The 21995-nt window shown below is 43.1% G+C and overlaps 1 protein-coding gene and 1 long non-coding RNA gene across 6 annotated transcripts in view; one reads left to right on the plus strand and one right to left on the minus strand.

Annotated features, from left to right (window-relative positions):
* Positions 1 to 21995, minus strand: part of rhbdl1 (rhomboid, veinlet-like 1 (Drosophila)) — a 360983-nt gene that overhangs the window by 8750 nt on the left and 330238 nt on the right. For all 5 annotated transcript variants that reach the window (XM_078418255.1, XM_078418254.1, XM_078418253.1 and 2 more), the window contains one exon: positions 1929 to 2029. In XM_078418255.1, the coding sequence (XP_078274381.1) occupies positions 1929 to 2029 (101 nt within the window). The remainder of the gene's footprint in view (positions 1 to 1928; positions 2030 to 21995) is intronic.
* On the plus strand, positions 1998 to 20940 carry LOC144604112 (uncharacterized). The gene is made up of 3 exons (XR_013548686.1): positions 1998 to 2053; positions 12441 to 12577; positions 20737 to 20940. It is a non-coding gene; the product is annotated as an uncharacterized LOC144604112 (long non-coding RNA).

The following is a 21995-nucleotide window of genomic DNA, read 5'->3' on the forward strand; positions in this document are numbered from 1 at the left end:
ATAGTATGCATAAATATAATCAAGTAAAACTCAAGTACGGTCGGTAGAGCAAAGGGAAAGTTACAGAGTGCAGAAACGGTGATAGATTCACAGGTAGAAGAGAAACTTAAAAGAGCAGGGTAATTGTATCAGATGATAGTAGATCCTCCTCTGGGCCCAGCATGCAAAGCGTCGCCATGTTCGGGCGCCATCTAGCATTCCCCTAACATTGGGAGGGGTACAAACTGGAGCCAATGACCTCTTTTACACCCCATTCCCAGAGGTGCACATTGCCCTGGGCACATCTAAATCCTGCCCAACTCTTTGTCAGTGGATCCCGTCATAATTGGGTGCCATATAAAACTGCAGTAATGCAGATCACGGCACTAGTGGAATGAGTAGGATCCCTGCGTAGGAAGAAACTGCAGATGCAGGTTTAAATCGAAGATAGACACAAAATGCTGGAGTAACCCAGCGGGACGGGCAGCATCTCTGGAGAGAAGGAATGGGTGACATTTCAGATCGAGACCCTCTTCTTCAGAGTAGGATCCCTCTTCTTATTGACTATCTCGCAGTCATGTTACATGGATAGTGAGGGGTGGAGAAGGAAGAATGCATTCTACAGCAAAATCTTCACAGATAAAGCAGATTAGATTACATTAAATTCATTTAATGTCAATATTCCCGAAATGTCACCTATCCATGTCCCCCAGAGATGCTGCCTAATCCACTGAATTACTCCAGCATTTCGTGTTTTTTGTTTGTAAACCAGAATCTGCAGTTCCTTGTGTCTCCAGGATGGCCAGAGTACTGATTAAAACAATAGAACAATAAATACAATGACAAGGGGGAAAACTGCAAGGTTGTAATGCAAGATCCAAGTAGTGCAAAAGAATATTGAAGTACAATAACGGAATAACCAAGTGGGGTAAAGTTAAGAACAGGAGTAAGGGGCAGCACCTCTGGGAAAGGGGTGTGAGAGAGGTAATTGGTTCAGGAGTCCAATAGCAGAGGGTAAGAAGCTGAGCTAGAGTCTGGACACCTGAGCTTTGAAGCTGCTGAATGTGGGACTGCAGAAACCCATGGCATGCTGGCCCATATAGCCAAGTGTGAAGTCTGAAACCAGAACAAAATACTGGAGTTTGGAATATCGGTTGCAACTCTCCAGGCTGCCGTCCTCAGGATCTGACGGGGACCAGACCAGGGAAAAGGCTGGACAGAGAAATTACCCCGATTGTCTTCCTCCCAGTGGAAAAGGTTGTTCTTGACGAGAATGGATTTTCCCCAGATTAAGAAAGGGTTCCAAGAAGCATCTGTAAAGCCAGGTCTCCCTAAATCAAAAATGCATTCGGCTGAGATCGCAAAAGTTGTGCTGGTAGGCTACAGATTAGTACAGATCTGAGTTAATTTTAGAATGGTTAGAATTAGTTAATGTTTACGAAAGTGTACTACAGATTCAAAATGGGACCATCGAATGCCAGCCCAGAGAGTTTCAACCAGTAGAGGTGATTTTGGGGTAGAAACCTGGCCTGGATCCCTTGCAATGAATGGACGTTACAGGTTCAGTGATGGTTCTGTTTACATTCCATCATTTGATTCCACTGAAGTCAATTAAACCAAATTTTAGTAGCAGAATGCAATATGCAATTGCATATTCCTCTGGCATGTTGTGCAAGCAACCAAGGATGAGCTTCTTCCCCGGCTTCTCTGATTATCATTCCTCACACTCTGGAATCTGCTGTGAAGCCAAGGCGCAGAGCTGTCTTGACGTGGCAACCTGGCAAAGACTGGGCACTCTCTGATCAACCTATTGAGTCTGGACATAATTCAGGATTCGTACAGTTCCAAAACAAAACCTCGTGATACTGAACCTCATAGACTTTGATCAACATGCTGTTGTTTTATTTGTATTATTTTGTATATCTGCGAAAGACAAATAGAATTATTACCATGACAACGTTGGCCAAGTGTGCGGAACAGAGGGCATAAACGCCACCAGAGGCTCCAACCAAAGGTGCCCTCATGTCAGTGATGGAAACAGTCAAAGAACCTGCGACATAGAAACAAATAACAGGTCAGTAAACAGGTTCATGGACTTCCATTGCATCGAGCCAGTTCTAATCAAGGCATTTCTAATGCACCTGCAAAATGAGTTTCTAAGTAGAAAGCATGCTTTTCAACCAACAAAATAAAATTGTGACTCATTAGAGTCAGGAACTCAGCACTTAAAGATTTAATTTAGTGACATTTCTAATTTTTTTAAGTTCCCTTTTGACATCTGACTAATTTGTTCTATTTCTGGAGCTGCAAGCAACATTGTACAAAATTCATACCAAAGTAACAGTGTGCACAGTGCGCGTCAGCAGTTTTACATTTTATCTAAAATCATTGTAGTCTTGTGTACTGAGGCAGCATTTATTAGTAATGTTATGGTCACGCATTCTCTGGACAGCAGATATAATTTCATATCAAGTCTAAGAGCGATGAACCAGGGCCACAGTCTAAGAATAAAGGGGAGGCCATTTAAAACTAAGGTGAGAAAAAACTTTTTCACCCAGAGAGTTGTGAATTTGTGGAATTCTCTGCCACAGGAGGCCAATTCACTGGATGAATTTAAAAGAGAGTTAGATAGAGCTCTAGGGGCTAGTGGAATCAAGGGATATGGGGAGAAGGCAGGCACAAGTCACTGATTGTGGATGATCAGCCATGATCACAATGAATGTCAGTGCTGGCTCGAAAGGCCAAATGGCCTCCTCCTGCAGCTATTTTCTATGTTTCTATGTTTACTAAGGTCAAGAATTAGGTCTTGAGTCAAGTTGGCACAGATAGATTAGGATTTTAGACTCTAAGAATTCTTGGTAGACATGAAATAGGAAACAGTTACAATTATTCTAACTCACAACTAAAATACGAGGGAAAAAATGGAAATGTGGTACTGCCATTGTTAACTGAAAATCATAAGTATAGAATTATATGAACAGGAACTTAATGTTATGCCCAAGGGCTTTGTTTTATTATTAACTCTTAAAGCCTGCTTCCAAAAGAATGTAGTAGACATCTTTCAAATAGTCAGCCTTTGGTAGGTGTGAATCATGTCTCTTTTCATGATTGAATTCAACCAGAATTTTCAGATGTGCAGTTTAAGAAAATTTATTATGGACTCTCTTTATGATATTCATTACTTCCCATTAAGGAGTGAACCAATCAATATTCAAAAAATGTGTAGGAAGGAATTGCAGATGTTGGTTTAGACCGAACATAGACACAAAACGCTAAAGGTCAATTAATATTTTTCTTTAACTTGTAAGGCCTTTTAATGAAGCTTGGAAGTGTGTACCACCAGACTCGGGAACAGCTTCTTCATCTCTGTTAGCAGGCTTCTGAACGGTCCTTCAGTAAACTCTCTGATTCACCTTTAACTCATTGTGGGCATTCGACTTTATCTATGGGATTGATGTGGTACAGGCTTCAAGGGAGGGCTGTGGAGACCCAGTGGGATGTTATGACACAAGGGATGTGGGGCACGAAAATGCTGTTGAGATAGAAGATCAGCCACGATCTTGTTGAATGCCAGAGCAACTGAAGGGGAAGAATGGCCTCCATTCTATTTCTTATATTTCCCTTAGTGTACGATGAGAAGATTAAAAAACAGGGAGGTACACTAAATAACACTAAAAGTGTAGATAACACGAAAGGTGTGAGGGCAGGTGCCTGCAATGGTGGTGCCTGTGGAGGAGGGTGGGAGTGGAAGGACCTGAACTCAGAATGAGTGAATTTAGGTGAGAACACACCCAGCAGGGAGGCGCACTTCCATTATAGAGTCATAGAGTACAGAAGCAGGCCCTTCAGCCCAACTCATCCATGCTGAGCCAAGATTCCCAGCTCTCAGCTCCAGTGACCCAGACGCTATCCTGACTTCAGGTGCTGTCCGTGTGGAGTTAGCACGTTCCCCCGTGATGGCATGGGATTCCTCAGTGAAGACAGATCCAAAGTAACGGTTTAACTCGTCTACCATTTCTTTGTTCCCCATAATAAATTCCCCTGCTTCTGTCTTCAAGGGACCCACATTTGCCTTGACTATTTTTTTCCTCTTCACGTACCTAAAAAAACTTTTGCTATCCTCCTTTATATTATTGGCTAGTTTACCCTCGTACCTCATCTTTTCTGGGGTAGGCCATTTAGAACGGAGATGAGGAAGAACTTTTTCAGTCAGAGAGTGGTGAAGGTGTGGAATTCTCTGCCTCAGAAGGCAGTGGAGGCCAGTTCGTTGGATGCTTTCAAGAGAGAGCTGGATAGAGCTCTTAAGGATAGCGGAGTGAGGGGGTATGGGGAGAAGGCAGGAACGGGGTACTGATTGAGAGTGATCAGCCATGATCGCATTGAATGGCGGTGCTGGCTCGAAGGGCTGAATGGCCTACTCCTGCACCTATTGTCTATTGTCTATTGTCTAAAAGACCATGATCAAATAGGAGTAAAGATTCTAAATTGGGGCATGGCCAATTTTAACAGAATATTTTTGCAAGCATGGAACTAACTGATGGTAAATAAGTTTCAGGGCAATGGGAGGCATTTAAGAACTAAATTCAATGGGTTCCACATAAACGTATATCCACAAAGAGTGAAAAGTGAAGATGCTTTCTGTGGAAAGTATCTACCAAGGATTAGGAGCTTTTTTCTTCTCAGCAAATTACTGAATGTAATGTTTTGATACCCATTTGGTTTGAGGTTAACTAGCTTTAAGATAGTGCTGGAGAATCAAGAGAGATATTTAAAATGTCATATTTATCAGGTGAAACTGGGCTCCAAACAAAACTCAATTTACTCAGAAAACAGAATTAAGGAATGAAGGAAATGAACCACAATAATGTCTCCCAGTAAAAGCAGTCCAATTTTCTCAGAAAAGTGCAGAATGGAAGATGGTGCATAAAATCAAATAAGTCAGTAGAACCACCAATCGCATCATCTCCACTCCTGAATGAATACTTCATTGTCACTTGTGACAAGTCATGGTGAGATTCTTTGCTTGCATTCCCAAGTAGGGTTGCCAACTGTCCCTTATTAGCCGGGACATCCCGTATTTTGGGCAAAATTGGTCTGTCCCATACGGGACCGCCCTTGTGCCATATTTGGCCGGGGGGGGGGGGGGGGCGCTGTAGGTCCAGACGCTGTAGGTCCGGACGCTGTAGGTCTGGACACTGTAGGTCCGGACACTAGGCCCGGGCGCCACCTCATGGAGGTTGCGTAGCAACCCGCCTCCCGGCCCGGGCTCCGCCATTGGTGGAGCGGGAGCACATGGCAGCAGGCTGGGTGAGATCACCTGGGGCACGGGGTGGTGACGTCACCTTGTCCCTTATTTGGGAGTGAGATAGTTGGCAACCCTATACCCAAGGTATGCAAAATTCGCCACAAAAGGGCACTGACAAAGTTACAAAGTATGCACAGTATCCACGCCAGGACCCCCCTTATTCTCCCCCCTCCTCCACCCGCCCCACCCCCTCACGGCGCCCCCCCCTCCACACCGGGTCCCCATTGTCCAATGTCCCCCCCCCATTTCCCCCCTCCCTCACAGTTCCCCCCCCACGCTGGGTCCCCATTGTCCATTGTTCCCCCCCTACCCCCCTCCCTCACAGCGGCCCCCCATGCTGGGTCCCCATTGTCCAATGTCCCCCCCCCACTTCCCCCCTCCCTCACAGAGCCCCCCCACGCTGGGTCCCCATTGTCCATTGTTCCCCCCCTACCCCCCTCCCTCACAGCGGCCCCCCATGCTGGGTCCCCATTGTCCAATGTGTCCCCCACCACTTCCCCCCTCCCTCACAGAGCCCCCCACGCTGGGTCCCCATTGTCCATTGTTCCCCCCCACTACCCCCCTCCCTCACAGTTCCCCCCCCACGCTGGGTCCCCATTGTCTATTGTTCTCCCTCCCACCCCCCTCCATCACAGCGCCCCCCCCCCCCCCCCACCCTGGGTCCTCCCTTGTTCCTTCCCTCCTGCCAGACTACTGATACTTACATTTTTTATACTTGGGAAGGGGGGGGGTAACACTAGTAATGCTGATATTTATTACCCTCTGCTCATTTGCTTTGAGAAGATGGTGATGAGCAACCTCTCAAGTGGCAGAACAGAGTTGCTCGCATGCTACTTTGCAGAACAGTTGCTAGGTAACTGAAATTGCAAATAAACCAAACTGATCACGTACAGAAATTTCTTCACTAGAAGACATTAGTGAACCAAGTAGACTTTAAAGCAGTCATGATTTTCATTGTTACTTTTACTCTCCATTGCTTTAATCTCCAGATTAATTTTAAGCTAAATTCAAATGTTCACGGTGTCATTGGAGGATTTGAACATTTTCTGATGCATTGGTCCATGCCTCTGGATTAATAATCAAAAACCTAGTTTACTTGAATAATATAGTCAATGGTCTTAAACCAAGAAATTGAAAACTTCTTCTCGCCAAGTTCTTACTTTTTGAATCTTTCGTTCTAAAATTGGAAGAGTTAATTAATCTGTCCCAGCTACAGGTCAAACACATTGAAATATTTGATTATATCTTGAATTAATCTGTGTGAAACATGGAGGTTTAATTTAATTAGTCTGTTAGGCAATTGGCAATCATCTTGCTGTCAGGTAATTAATTAAATGAATAAAAGCAAAAGATCCTTCTCATTGTATTCTGACTATTGCATTTGTTGTGCTTGCAGTCAGCAGAAATAGGACATGCCAGAAAAGTATTTCACTTTTTTTTCAGAATGAAAAATTGTAAAAGGAATCCGTTTCGATTTTCCCTGGCTCTCAGTCTGCAGAAGGGTCTCGATCCAAAACATCACCCATTCCTTCCCTCCAGCTCTATCCCGCTGAGTTACTCTGCCATTTTCTGTCTATCTTCGGTATAAACCAGCACCTGCAGTTCTTTCCCACATTTTATATGTTGGTCTAAAGGTCATTGCACATCTACTTGTTTACTACACACTGTTAAAATTGACAGATTACTTAGTTGTCATGGAAATGGCAGGAATTGGCAGCTCCTGATTTTTACCTTCTCTGCTGAGCTGTACCAACAGGTGGCAGCATCCTTGCTTTAATGTGCCTGTCAGCTCTCAATTGTAAATCAGAGGAACGCAAAGACCTTCTTCATAACAGATTTCCGCTCACTCTTCCTGGTTCCCCGATTCCCACAGGACAGACCCGGCACCTAATTGTCTTCTACAGATGCACCATAGAAAGCGTTTTATCAGGATGCATCACAGCTTGGTTTGGGAACAGCTCCATCCAAGACCGCAAGAAATTGTGGACGCAGCCCGGACCATCAGACAAACCAACCTGCCTTCCATTGACTCCATTTATACCTCACGCTGCCTCAGCAAGGCCATCAGCATAATCAAGGACGAGTCGCACCCTGGCCACTCCCTCTTCTCCCCTCCCCCATCAGGCAAAACGTAAAGAAATGTGAAAATGCACATCTCCAGATTCAGGAACAATTTCTTCCCAGCTGTTATCAGGCAACCGAATCATCCTACCACAACCAGAGAGCAGTGCTGAACTACTATCTACCTCTTTGGTGACCCTCGGACTATCCTTGATTGGACTTTGCTGGCTTTACCTTGCACTAAACGTTATTCCCTTCTCATGTATCTATACACTGTAAATGGATTGATTGTAATCATGTATTGTCTTTCTGCTGACTGGTTAGCACGCAACAAAAGCTTTTCACTGTACCTCGGCACACGTGACAATAAACTAAACTAAACTAACTCATCATGTAAACAGATGGAAATTAGATCTGTGAGTTTTAAAAGAACCCCAGGAGTTATAAGAACCAAAGCCTAAATTCTATTGCAGTCAGTGAATGTTCAATTCCCTCCAAAGTTAAATCGCGTAAAACTGCCCCCAAAATAAAATGTGGTCACGAGCCTAGCAGCTGCAACCATTGCCTGAGCATCTTAACCGTGTTCGATCTGACCCCTAAACCTGTCTGAATTTACACTGTTACAGATATTTATATCAACTGGCTTGTTTTTCTGCATAGGGTGTGTTGCAGCTGGTGTGCCTGCCAAGTCAGGAGGTAGTAGATTGATTAGTAGGACTGGATGTTACAATCCCTAAGGTTTGCACTACAATTGACTGGTGTTGTTCTTGGGGGTGACCAGGATAATACACTGGCAAGAATATCTGGCAAGTGCAGTAAGACTTCTAGTCTCAGGGCAGTCATTAACAAATGCAATAGGCCAGCAGTATAGCAGAACCAGCCTTTCTGAATTTTGGTGTGCCTTGTTTTCATCACCTTCACAGTGTTGTCGGGCACATGTATTTTAGGTGCACCAAAGCCGAAGAGGCAACAAGTTTATTAAATTATCTGCTCTCACTAGTCCCGTGACCTCCTCTGGTGCCTGTTGGAAATAGGCCAATTGGCCATTGTATTTGTGGCACAAACCTGCTCCAAGAGTCAAAGACATTTTCAACGATAGGATGGCAGCTGATCATGAGAAAATCCTGAGGAAATTGTTGCCAATGTGGTATTGCATGAGCTATCTGTTCTGTGAATGGCATTGAGTACTTGCAGTGGTATCAGTGGCACAAGCAAAGGAGACTGGAGATGCAGAGGCAGCAAATGCATAAGGAGCATCTTTCACAAGCATTGGCACTGGCACAATAACATCCACTGTCCAAGTGTCGACAAAGCAAAGCTCTAATGCAAATGAAACACACTATGAAAGGCAAGGAGGAGGAATGCAAATGGCTTCCACTAATGCAACAGTCTTGTTTCACTGACAACACCAAGTAGATCTTACTCTATCACTGCAGGCCTTATTCCAAGAGTTAAAACAAGATAGCGATCACGCACAGCAGGGAACAAAGCACCAGACGCTGGTTTCTCACACGCGGTGGCATTTTAATTCACACCTTGTTGAGCTGCAGCTTTGCTGCACAAAAGCCAAAGAGATGAATTTCCCCACCATAACTCAAGTAGAAAACTCTGAGAAACAAGTCATCTGTTATCTAGGTTACACAATAATAGCACACATGCTCTACTCAAAAGCTATATAACTGTCTTCTCTCCCCTGAACCTTTGTATTAATGGATTTTGCCCTTCCTCCCATGCATTTCAACTTGACATAATGTCAGACTACAGAGTATGGAAACGCCATCTCAGGCTCATCAACCTTCTCCCTCCAATACATTAAAACTAAATTTAAATGGACAAAATTAATATATTGTAGCAATGAAGTAAGTTCTTAAGAACTTAGATAGCTGCTGCTAAATAAGCCTTTAACAACACAAACTGCTAATACCCAGAAACATATTTAAGAGCCCAAACAAACGCTAACACCCACTCAATTGATGTAAACATTACAAAATTACTTCTGAATAAATAATTAGCCTGTTGACCGAGCCAAAATGCATACAGCAAATTAAACAGCAGATGCAGAATGCTTGTGGCAATCACTATGTCCACAGTCCTCTACTGTCGGGTGTCAGCTAGACTTGCTAATATGAATATGTGTAGGAAGGATGCTGGTTTACTCTGAAGATAGACACAAAATGCTGGCGTACCTCAGCGGGAGAGGCAGCATCTCTGGATAGAAGGAATGGGTGACGTTTCGGGTCGAGATTCTTCTTCAGACTGGAGAAGGGTTTGAATAAGGGTCTCGACCTGAAACGTCGCCCGTTCCTTCTATCCAGAGATGCTGCCTCTCCCGCTGAGGTACTCCAGCATTTTGTGTCCATGTTGCTAATGTGAGTAACTACTTTGTGCTGTAGGACCCACAGGTTGATCAACGCCCACAACAGGTCTTCACCTGATATCTTCAATTGTGTTATTCGTGGCTCGCAGATAATTAAATACCACTCAATTTGCGTTCGACCGGCTGACTAGATGCAATGGATTGAAGCTGCGATTTTGTCCGAAATGACAAAATAAAAAAAATAATCAGGTGTTGGTCATTGCTCAGTGGTAACAAAGTTTAAGTTAACAGCGGGTACGGCAGGAGGCAATGGTGGTGCAGCGGTAGAGTTGCTGCCTTACAGCGCCAGAGATCCGGGTTTGATCCCGACTACAGGTGCTGTCTGTACGGAGTTTGTATGTTCTCCCCCTATGGGGTATGGGGAGAAGGCAGGAACGGTGTACTGATTTAGAATGATCAGCCATGATCACATGGAATGGCGGTGCTGGCTCGAAGGGCCAAATGGCCTCCTCCTGCACCTATTGTCTATTGACCGCGTGGGTTTACCCTGGGTGCTCCGGCTTCCTCCCACATTCCAAAGATGTGCAGGTTTGTAGGTTAATTGGCTTCGGTCAAAAACTGTAAATTGGCCCTAGTGTGTAGGACAGTGTTGGCGTACGAGGAAAGCTGGCCAGCATGGGCTCGGTGGGCTGAAGGGCCTGTTACCGAGCTGCATCTCTAAAACCAAAACTAAACTAAAAAAGATTGTCCATTTGAAAACAAATTCCAATATTCAGTGTGTGCCTTATTGGCATAGCTATCATCCTTTAATGAGATATTGCTACAGGCCCCTTCTGTTCTCTGAGGGTGATATAAAATAACACATGGCATAATTAACAGAAATACAGGGAAGGTCTCTGTGGTACTTTCACCAATCTTAAAAAGTAGTGCAAGTAGGCACTTTAGGTATTCATAATTTTAAGTCAAAATAGTAAAAATGGTTGAAATTTTGACTCTTCCTTTCCCCAACCTGCTAAAATTGTAAAGTAGATCATTCACATCAATACATCAAAGATACGTAACACAAACTTTCTATATTATAAATATGTTTGTTTAATGTTACATATCAGAAATATTGTAATGGGAGATAAGATTTTTGTCAGTTGGGGCAGAAAATGGTGTCACCCAATTTCCTTTATTGGTCCTTGGCTAAATCTGTTCTACAAAACAAGTCAAACACTTGCGATAATACGAGAAAACATGAATCTCAACTTAACAAGCCTCCAGCAGAATTTGAGATTAAAAGATTTATTTTGCCCACATTGATTTGGAGACGTGTCAAGCTGATGTGTGGATAAGCCATTTATTGCTGTATTGATCAGCACTTTTATATCTTCTTTGGCCAATTTATCAGTCAGTAACCTTTCCTTCTTCTTGGATTCTGTGTGCTGTCTAGTCAAAGCCTATTTTTCTTGACTGAGCCTTGACAATAAAGACCAGTAAAGATATAACCATTTGTGCGCAATGGTCAGCCTTGATCCTGGCGTGATTACAATTCCAACTGGATACTGATTTGCAATTTAGGGGCAGGAACTTTGGCTAATTTTCCTTCTTTAATCTCTTCCACCAAACCTAATGGCAAAAGCAACACTGCGAAAATCACCAAGTTTAGCAGAGAGTGAAGGTCACATCCTGTAGCCTGTGATAAATTGGCTATCCATGAACCATTGGGATATTTAGACCAAGCATTGATGATTATAATGGAGCTAATGAAAACTGTAGGGACGTGATGGTTTTTGATTTATTGAGACCATGAAAATGGTGCATCAAAAAAGCAACAATCTTCCAACATGTTAAGTTATTTGATCAGGCAGGGACTTTACAAAGCCCAAACCGCATTAGGCATAGCTGTAACATAGGAAAATCATCACAATTCTCCCGAATGAGTGGATAATTCTAAGATTTTATCAATGAGCCACCTATGTTCCACCAAGCTGCAGCACAGAACGCCACAGGAGATCCTTCTTCCCTGTGGCTATCAAACTGTACAACTCTTCCCCCTTCTGTCGTGGGGTGGACTGAGACTGAGACTGACTTTCCTCTCCCCAATCTTTGCACATCCCCAATCCTTTCCACTAGTCACTTTAATTTCATGCTTCATGTATTTTGTGTGTTTATGACTGTTGGCAGATCAATTTCCCTCCTGGGATAAATAAAGTTTTATCTATCGTACCATATGTTCTGCAAGCCCCGACCAGTAGAAAGATTTGGAAAGTTTTATATAAACTTGAAATTTAAAAAAATTGATTTAAAGATACACATCATGGGAACATGCCTTTCGGTCCACTGAGTCCACGCCGACCATCGATCGGCAATTCACACTAGTTCTATGTTATCCCACTTCTGCATCCACTCCCTGCATACTAGGTGCAATTTTTAGAGGCAAATTAACCTACAAATCACATGTTTCTGGGATGTAGGAGGAAACCGGAGCAGCTGGAGAGAACCCACGCGATCACAGAGAGAATGCGCACACAGAAAGCACCCAATATCAGGAACCTACCCGGGTCTCTGGCATTATAAGGAAGTTTGTTTATTGTAACCCACAAAAGAGCAAACTGTGCAGACTTTGTGCAAGGAATGATTAGATGGGTTGTTCCATGGCTTGTCCTCAGCAAGTACCTACTTATCCTTATTTTGTTTCCATCACAGAAAAACAATGGTAGGTTTGCTTCTTGAGTGACTGGCTTTGTTTGATTGAAATTAATCCTATATTTTCCTTCATTACCTCCTCTCCAGAGCATTGGTGAATTAAAGCCCCTTGAGCTCGCAGAATGGAGGAGGGGATGGTGGAGGAGATACAGCAGTCGACTTTAATCACACCCACCTGATTCACTCAGTCTGTCAGACAGATTCACCTAATGAATCTATTAAAGGTACTCCAGTTAATAACTAGAATTAATTTGACACAGTGACTTTCGTACAACTGCAGTGGACCTCAAAGTTCAGCACTTGGAGCCGCAGAGATTTTATTCTGCAGTTCCATTTGGAGTCGAGGGAGGTATTACACCTCAGTAATGTACGGTTTCATTACTGACAATGGTTATCAAGGTACACGTTTTATGAAGGCTAAAAACGAGGGGATTTACTCCTCACCTTTGCTCACATGTGCATTTAATACAAATGTGTTCCAGGGCATTGGCTCAAGTGAACTTTTCATTTCAACGTTTCAGGTGGTTATGCTGCTACCGAATATTCTACAGAAACATAGAAAGTCCATCTGCTGCCACAAAATAAGTGAAAAGAATCCATTTACAAGTAAAATTGCAAACTGTGGTCATATTTAGTAGGTTTATTATCAGTCCTCTCTGGAATAATTTGTTTTGAGTATGGAAGTAGCCATTCTATTAAAACTCCCAATCAACAGTAAACCACAGGAGAGGGACGCATTCACTTTATCTCATCCAATTATTCTGTAATGTAAGTGCCCATTAAATGCTTACTCCCGTCAGAAAGATGATAAACGCCACCTCTGATAATCAGATGCACTTCTTAAGACCCTAAAAGCCACATTCTCTACAGTAGGATGGTGAATAAATCCAATTTTAAATGGGTCAATCCATCAAAGAAAACGGAAATGTTTAACATGGAAATCAAGAAAGAACATGAGAGGCCTTTATGCTGCTATAATCAAATGGACGCTCCATTTTTTAAAACAATAAAGCACATTGGAGACTAATTTAGTCCACGACTGCTATCCGATTCAGACTTGGCACAGCAACATCACATTGTCGCTAATAGAATGTCCAAGAGCACAGCCCGAGGCAGACCAGGAATTGAGTCTTAGGCCCCATCTCTACCCTTTGTCAGTGCCAAGCCTGCAATATTTCCTGCGGCATTATAGACAATAGACAATAGCGGAGTGAGGGGGTATGGGGAGAAGGCAGGAACGGGGTACTGATTGAGAGTGATCAGCCATGATCGCATTGAATGGCGGTGCTGGCTCGAAGGGCTGAATGGCCTACTCCTGCACCTATTGTCTATTGTCTATTGTCTATTGACCCTTCGAGTCAGCACCGCCATTCAATGTGATCATGGCCGCCCTCTCCCCATACCCCCTAACTCCGCTATCATTAAGAGCTCTATCTAACTCTCTTGAAAGCATCCAGAGAATTGGCCTCCACTGCCTTCTGAGGCAGAGAATTCCACAGATTTACAACTCTCTGACTGAAAAAGTTTCTCCTCATCTCCATTCCAAATGGCCTACCCCTTATTCTTAAACTGTGGCCCCTGGTTCTGGACTCCCCCAACATTGGGAACATGTTTCCTGCCTCTAGCGTGTCCAATCCCTTAATAATCTTATATGTTTCAATAAGATCCCCTCTCATCCTAAATTCCAGTGTATACAAGCATTGGCAGTGCATGTTTCATGACGTTACGTACCTGTACCGCAAAAAAATGTGAAAGGTAAATTGATACTTATCTATAGCATCTTGTGGACTGTTATGTGCGTTCTGGCACATTTTTGTCTTGTAAAAAAAGTACTACGTATTGGACCTAAAACGAAAAATGCCATACCAGCTGTAAGGTAAAGTTTAGAAGTGGGACAGACACTAAAAGCTGGAGTAACTCAGTGGGTCAGGCAGCATCTCTGGCGAAAAGGAATTGGTGACGTTTCAGGTCAAGACCCTTCTTCAGACTGGGAGACAGGGGAAAGGGAAACGAGAGATATAGATGATGATATAAAGAGATATAGAATGAATGAATTAAATATATGCAAAAAGCAACAATGATCAAGGAAAGGCAGAGCCCACAATGGTCCATTGTTGGTTGTGGGGTAGGTGATAACAAATTATACAGACAATGATCAAGGAAAAGTGGAGCCCGCAGTGAATCAAGGAAAGGTGGAGGGATGTAAGAATGGGTCGACTGGGCTTGTATTCACTGGAATTTAGAAGGATGAGAGGGGATCTTATAGAAACATATAAAATAGAAACATATAAAGGATTGGACAGGCTAGATGCAGGAAAAATGGTCCCGATGTTGGGGGAGTCCAGAACTAGGGGTCACAGTTTAAGAATAAGGGGTAGGCCATTTAGGACTGAGATGAGGAAATAATTCTTCACCCAGAGAGTTGTGAATCTGTGGAATTCTCTGCCACAGAAGGCAGTGGAGGCCAATCCACTGGATGTTTTCAAGAGAGAGTTAGATTTAGCTCTTAGGGCTAAAGGAATCAAGGGATATGGGGAAAAAGCAGGAACGGGGGTCTGTGATCAGTGGTGTTCCATAAGGATCTGTGCCAGGAATGCTGGTGTTTGTGCTGTATATAAATGACTGAGATATAAATGCTTAACTGGTTGATTAATAAGTTTGCAGATGACACCAAGATTGCTGGGGCCGCTGATTGTGAGGAAGGCTGTCAACGTTTACAACGGGATATTGGTGAACTACACAAATGGTTGCAGAAAATGCAGATGGAGTTTGAGCCGAGCAAGAGGGAGGTTTTCCACTTTAGGAGGTCAAATGTAAGGAGAAAATAAGGAGAAATGTAAGGAGAAAACAGCATTGAGGAATCTTGTGGTCCAGTACTCACTGAAAGTGGCACCACAAGTAGATGTGGGTGGTAAAGAAGGCACGTGAAAATGCCTGCTTTCAAAGGTCAGGGCATTGAGCATGAGAATCGGGAGGTCATAATGCAGCTTTATAGAACTTTGGTGAGGCCGCATTTGGAGTACAGTTTGCAGTTTTGGTTGCCCCATTACACGAAGGATGTGGGGGTTTTGGAGAGGTGGTTTACCAGAGTTATGTCTGGATTAAAGGGGATTCGATGCAGGAAGAGGTTGGACAGACTTGGATTGTTTTCTCTGGAATGCCGGAGGTTGCAGCAAGACCTGATAGAAGTGTGTAAAGTTATGAGAGTCATAGACAGGGTAGACAGCAAGGATCTTTTTGCAAGGATGGCAAAATCAAATTCATGGGGGCAAAGTTGTAAGGTGAGAGGGGCAAAGTTTAAAAGAAGATAAGCTGGGCACATTTTGTTTAGAGTGGTGAGTGCCTGGGACGTGCTGCTGTTGTGGGGGTGGTGGTTGAAGCAGATACGTTAGTGGTATTTAAAAGATTTTTGAATAGGTATATGATTATGCAGGGAAGAGAGGGATACGGGTTATATGCAGGTACATAAGTGATGGTCTTGGCAGCATGTTCGGCATAGACATTGTGGGCCACAGGGCCTGGCCTTGTGCTCTACTGTTCTGTGCACTGGTATCTTTTAATCAGCTTTCAGGGCGGCACGGTGGCGCAGCGGTAAAGTTGCTGCCTTACAGCGAATGCAGCGCCGGAGACTCAGGTTCGATCCTGACTACGGGCGCCGTCTGTACGGAGTTTGTACGTTCTCCCCGTGACCTGCGTGGGTTTTCGCCGAGATCTTCGGTTTCCTCCCACACTCCAAAGACGTGCAGGTATGTAGGTTAATTGGCTGGGCAAATGTAAAAATTGTCCCTAGTGTGTGTAGGATAGTGTTAATGTGCGGGGATCGCTGGGCGGCGCGGACCCGGTGGGCCGAAGGGCCTGTTTCTGCGCTGTATCTCTAAAAAAAAATAAGACACAAGACTAAAACAAATGAAATGCAGTGTGAACTTTAGATGCAATCATTAATTTGATTATGTGCTAAAAATAGCTCAGTAGAGTGCTAATATCTAAAAGATTAAAACCAATTCAAACGCAAATTTTATTCAAATAGCAACAATAATGATGGTAAAATAAAACATTCTAACATCCAATTTATCAAACTTAGATATTCAGAAATTAATCTGATCTATATTTAATCAATGTGGTATCCATGTTAAATCATGCACTGTTTCACTGGTATTCTTTCCCTAATGTATTGGACTGCTTGGTCTATTAATATGTCCCCCTGACTATTAATATGTCAGGGCGGCATGTGGCACACCGGTAGAGTTGCTGCTTTACAACGCGTACAGCGTTTACAGCTCCAGAGACCCGGGTTCGATCCTGACTACAGGTGCTTGTCTGTAGGAGTTTGTACGTTCTCCCCGTGACCACGTGGGTTTTCTCCGAGAACTTCGGTTTCCTCCCACACTCCAAAGACCTACAGGTTTGTAGGTTAATCGGCTTGGTATATATGTAAAAATTGCCCCTAGTGTAGGATAATGTTAATGTGGGGGGATCGTTGGTCAGAGTGGACTCGGTGGGCTGAAGGGCCTGTTTCCGCGCTGTATCGCTAAACCAAACCTGCAATAAGAGTAGCCCAATGAACTTCATTGAGATACGACCATTGTAGACACAAAATGATTTAATGTTTGGTGGAGCACTGAATAATGACAGGAATTCAGATATCAATATTTCTGTTCTCGTCTGCTCTTTGATTATTTAGATGTCTCTCCATTTTTAATAATTTACAGCAATCTTGTGGAGAACAAATTAAAATTACATTTACCAGCATTCTTCAGGCAAACCTTTGCAGAAGAGCTTGTTTTAGCATGGTCTAAAGACAAATCAAAGGAGGGTCTCGACCTGAAACGTCACCCATTCCTTCTTTCCAGAGCTGCTGCCTGCCCCACTGAGTTACTCCAGCATTTTGTGTCTAAATCAATATGACAGTTTATCATCATTGGCCTACATACCTAGACCAACCAATAAGGCTTTCATCAGGAGAAAAGACATTGGCGGTCAGGAGAAAAGAAGGTGCATCAATTATTTAATATTCAGACATTAATTAGGAGAAGAACTAGAACGTTTCTTAGTGTTTCCAGTTGGCAAATCAAATATTATTTGAACGCAGGAGTTTTAAGTCTTAATTAGTAAATGTAGTTTCCAGAGTTTCTGTAATGAAAGAAGGTTTTCTTCATATCACAGTTGTCCCTACGTTTTTTACAACCAAAGTAGTGTTATTGATGTTATCGTCGTTTATAACGGGCCACCACCTGTATGTTGGAAGCATAGTTCCTGTTTTTAAAAAGGTGATTATATCTCTACTTGTTAATGCATGTCTCCCTCACAGAGGAATAGACACAATACAACTCCTACCCGAACTCATTCCAATCTTTTGCATCAACCAACTGTGTGTAAAATCATTAGAGGAATAGATCAGCTAGATACACAGAATCTCTTGCCCAGAGTAGGGGAATCGAGGACCAGAGGACATAGGTTCAAGGTGAAGGGGAAAAGATTTAATAGGAATCTGAGGGGTAGCTTTTTCACACAAAGCGTGGTGGGTGTATGGAACCAGCTGCCAGAGGAGGTAGTTGAGGCTGGGACTATCCCAACGTTGAAGAAACAGTTAGACAGGTTCTTGGATAGGACATATTTGGAGGGATATGGACCAAGGGCAGGCAGGTGGGACTGGTGTAGCGGGGACATGTTGGTCAGTGTGGGCAAGTTGGACCAAAGGGCCTGTTTCCACACTGTATCACTCTATGACTCTATGACTCTAACTCCTAGATTCAACCTCCAACTTGCACAGTAAGGATAATTTACAGTAGGCCATTAAACCAGCAACCCACACATTTTTGGAACGTGGGAGGAAACCAGGAGCACCCATTGGAAACCCATAATGCAAACCCCTATGACACCTAGAAATCCAGATCTAAATCCAAATGCCATGATATGCCCAAATGTACATCACAATGTAAAAACTGATGTTCGGATTAACTTTGGATCAGGTAAATTAAAATGAAGACAAAAGATTCTTGTTTTTAAATTAATGTCATGAATTTTATAAAAGCATGCAATTTGGAATTGGGAATAAAACCCATATGATACCGGCTGTTTACTTGTTATATTCCATTCATGTGCATAGTACCCACTTCAACCAGTATAGGCTTATCACAACCTATCTTAATTAGTTCATAAGTTCTAGGAGTAAAATTAGGCCATTTGGCCCATCAAGTCTACTCCGCAATTCAATCACGGCTGATCTATCTTTCCCTCTCAACCCCACTCTCCTGCCTTCCCCACATAACCCCGGATACCCGCACTAATCAAGAATCTGTCAATCTCCGCCTTAAAATTATCCATTGTCTTGGCCTCCACAGCCGTCTGTGGCAATGAATTCCACAGATTCACCACCCTCTGACTAAAGAAATTCCTCCTCATCTCCTTTCTAAAGGTACAAACTTTTATTCTGAGGCTATAACCTGATGTGTATTCAAATGCCATCAACAACCACCTGCCCTTGCCCTTATTCAAGGTCAGATCAGAAATCACACCCATCTTCAGACTGTGTGGTGTTCAGAGTATGTATGGGCTTTAATGTGCAGGGGCGTAAGTGAGGTAGGTTGAGTGTGACCATAGACAAAAGGAGCAACTCCACACTGGATTCAACATGAAAGTATAATGTCAATGCAAGTCAGGCAGCTGGCTAGCATATGCCTGATGTGTTTCTAACTATCCTGACAAATCACTTACTGAACGATCAGTAAATATGTACATGTCTTTCAAAATGTTGGAAAAAGAAGTGAGTTTCTGATAAGTAGTTAAGGTTCTGAAGAAGGGTCCCGACTACAAACATTGCCTATCCATGTTCTCCAGAGATGCTGCTTGATCTGCTGAGTTACTCCTGTACGTTGTGTCTTTTTTAAGCTTTATTTCATCCTTACTCTTACAAAACTGGCAAGGGTATTGTAGAAGAACAATTTATGGAACGTCATGGATTGCTTATGTTACAGGACCCACCCAGTAATACGGAGTTTTAGATTTGGTCGTGAGTAAATCGGAATGAGTAAGGTGAGATCTTGAGGTTAAAGATCCTCTATGAGGGTGTGAGCACAATGTGATAGAATTTCAGATGCAGTTTGAAAGTGAACACCACAGGATCAACGCCACTGTTTTCAACTTAAATAGTGGTAAGAGGGTGGAATTGTCTGAGGTAAAATGGGAAAATAGGCCAAGAGAGAGGTCATCAGATGAACTGTGGCAACTGTTCCAAAAGGGCCTGTCCCAGTTACACGATTTTTAAGGCGACTGCCGGCGACTGTCAAAGTGGTAGCAGATCGCCAAAATTTTCTTTTACCCTACGACAATGACCACGACAATGCCGAGTTAGGTCGATACAAGTTACTTTTTTTGTGAAACTAGCACCTGGCTAAGAGATTACACCGTCTTTGGAAACGCCGCGAAATTCCCACGCTTACCTAACCGTCAAACTGTCGCCTCCAATCTACCTGTCAAATGTCCTGACGGTAAATAAATTGGTTAAACAAAACTATCTTCTGGTATCTTCAAATGCCTTTTCTTAATTTAATATTACGTGCTTCTAAATGTATCTGCGACAACCCAGCAAACCTGGGGACAGCATGCGACAGACAGCGCCCGCAATAAGCTACGATACCTGGCGACAAGCCAGCTGTCGCCGAGAAATTTCTAGTAGGCAAATTTTTCCGCGACACACTGAGATCCGCTACGATTCATTGAAGACTCCTCACGATCACGCCCGCGACACCCCGGTCAACGTCCGGCGACAGCCTAGTCGCTGGCAGTCGCTTTAAAACCGCCTAAGTGGGACAGGCCTAAACACTCCGCTGGAAATTATCCCAACTAGAAAGAGGGTTTTTTTTTCTTTCGTAGGGACACAATCTGCTATTAACAAAGGAAGTCAAAGATAATATTCAATTGGAAAGTAATGCGTTCAAAGTGGCAAGTGCAGAAGGCAGGCCAGTGGACTGGAGGTTTTTAAGGATCATTGTTAAAAGCTCATATGGGAGAAAATTGATTTTGAGAGAAAACCTGGGTATAATACCAAAACAAACAGTGTATGTTTCTATGAATATATAAACAGGAAGAAGGCAGCTAAAGTTGCTGTGAGTCCTCTGGAGAATGAGGCTGGCGAATTAATAACAGAAAACATAGAAATAGCAGATATATAAAATCAATCTTTTGTATCAGTTTTCACCGTGGAGAGAATACCTGGATGCTAATAAATGGGCTAATTTCAAATAACAAGGAAAAACAGAAAAATCAATGGATATTGATCAATGGATTAGAGAAACTCGAGTCTAAAAGCAGTCGCATTGGTGCAACTCTTTTTGTTGTTCTCAGTAACTTTAATCAACTCATGCTGAGACGACTTCAATTCCAGATTGTGCAATGGCGACATCTGCAGAAAGTGAATCCAACTCATTAATGGAAGAGGCAAAATAAATCATCATTTACATGTCTGCTCACAACGCGATGGAGGATGAAAGTGAAGAGCTGTCACAACAGAACTGCATTAACATGGAAGGCAGTGTTCACCAGATATATAAATCCTTACTAAGTGTATCCATTCTGCACTAAATAAATTCTTCCATAACTCATTTTTAACAATACTTTATCTCTGGCCTTTTTGTATTGATAAGATAACGATATACAAACCACATATAAAATATTGCATATTTCACAGCATATAACAAAATAAATTTAACGAGTAAATAGCCTGATTAAATGTAAATAACTTTTACATGCACGGGGTGTTAAACTATTTATTTGTTTATTTACTTCACTGGCTTCAATCCCACAATACCATACCTTGGTGACTAGCATTAATCCACTCAGTGTATAATCTGTTGGCTGGCAAAACTCATTAGGAGTTGGGAATTCAATCAGAGTTCAATGTTACAACATTTTTCATATCCTCTGTGCTGGAAAAGGTGCCATGTGAAGTGGCTGAACTCCAAGTGCGAGCGAGGTGTGAAGAGACGAAGGTTGAAGTATGAAGGAAGGAACTGCAGATGCCGGTTTACACCGAAGATAGACACAAAATGCTGGAGTAACTCAGCGGGTCAGGCAGCATCTCTGGAGAGAAGGAATGGGCTCGACTTGAAATGTCACCCGTTCCTTTTATCTAGAGATGCTGCCTGTCAGGTTAAACGAGGCCTAGCAATTAAACGAGGCTGGACATAGCGAAAGGGTTATTGTTTACCATGTTTTGGGAAATGACTTATCAAATCATCCATAAGGGGAGTGCTGCATGTCCAAATTAGTGCACCAGGGCTCCAACCCAAAATCTTATTCAATCATGGGGATGACTGCAGCTAATAGCAACACAGAGGTTACCTTGACCCCCAAGCTGGACCAGACTTACCCTACTCCCTTAACCATTCCCAGATGCCTTAAACTCCTCCTTGCTTCCCCTCCACATAGCAAGCCGGAGTAACTCTACCTTTCAAATACCATCACCCCAAATCCCCCTTCCTGTCCAAAAGTATCCAATCTGCAGTCATTAGTCTCTCTTTACCCACCCTTTTTACTCTCGAGCCCAGAGTTGTTCTGGTCCCCTTGAAGCCAGAAACTCAACACCTTACCAGGCCCGGCATCCCTTGTATACCTCAGCATAGATACTACACCTGCCCGGTGGGA

The sequence above is a fragment of the Rhinoraja longicauda genome, chromosome 21 (assembly GCF_053455715.1).
Source record: "Rhinoraja longicauda isolate Sanriku21f chromosome 21, sRhiLon1.1, whole genome shotgun sequence".
In the NCBI taxonomy this organism is placed as follows: Eukaryota; Metazoa; Chordata; class Chondrichthyes; order Rajiformes; family Arhynchobatidae; genus Rhinoraja; species Rhinoraja longicauda.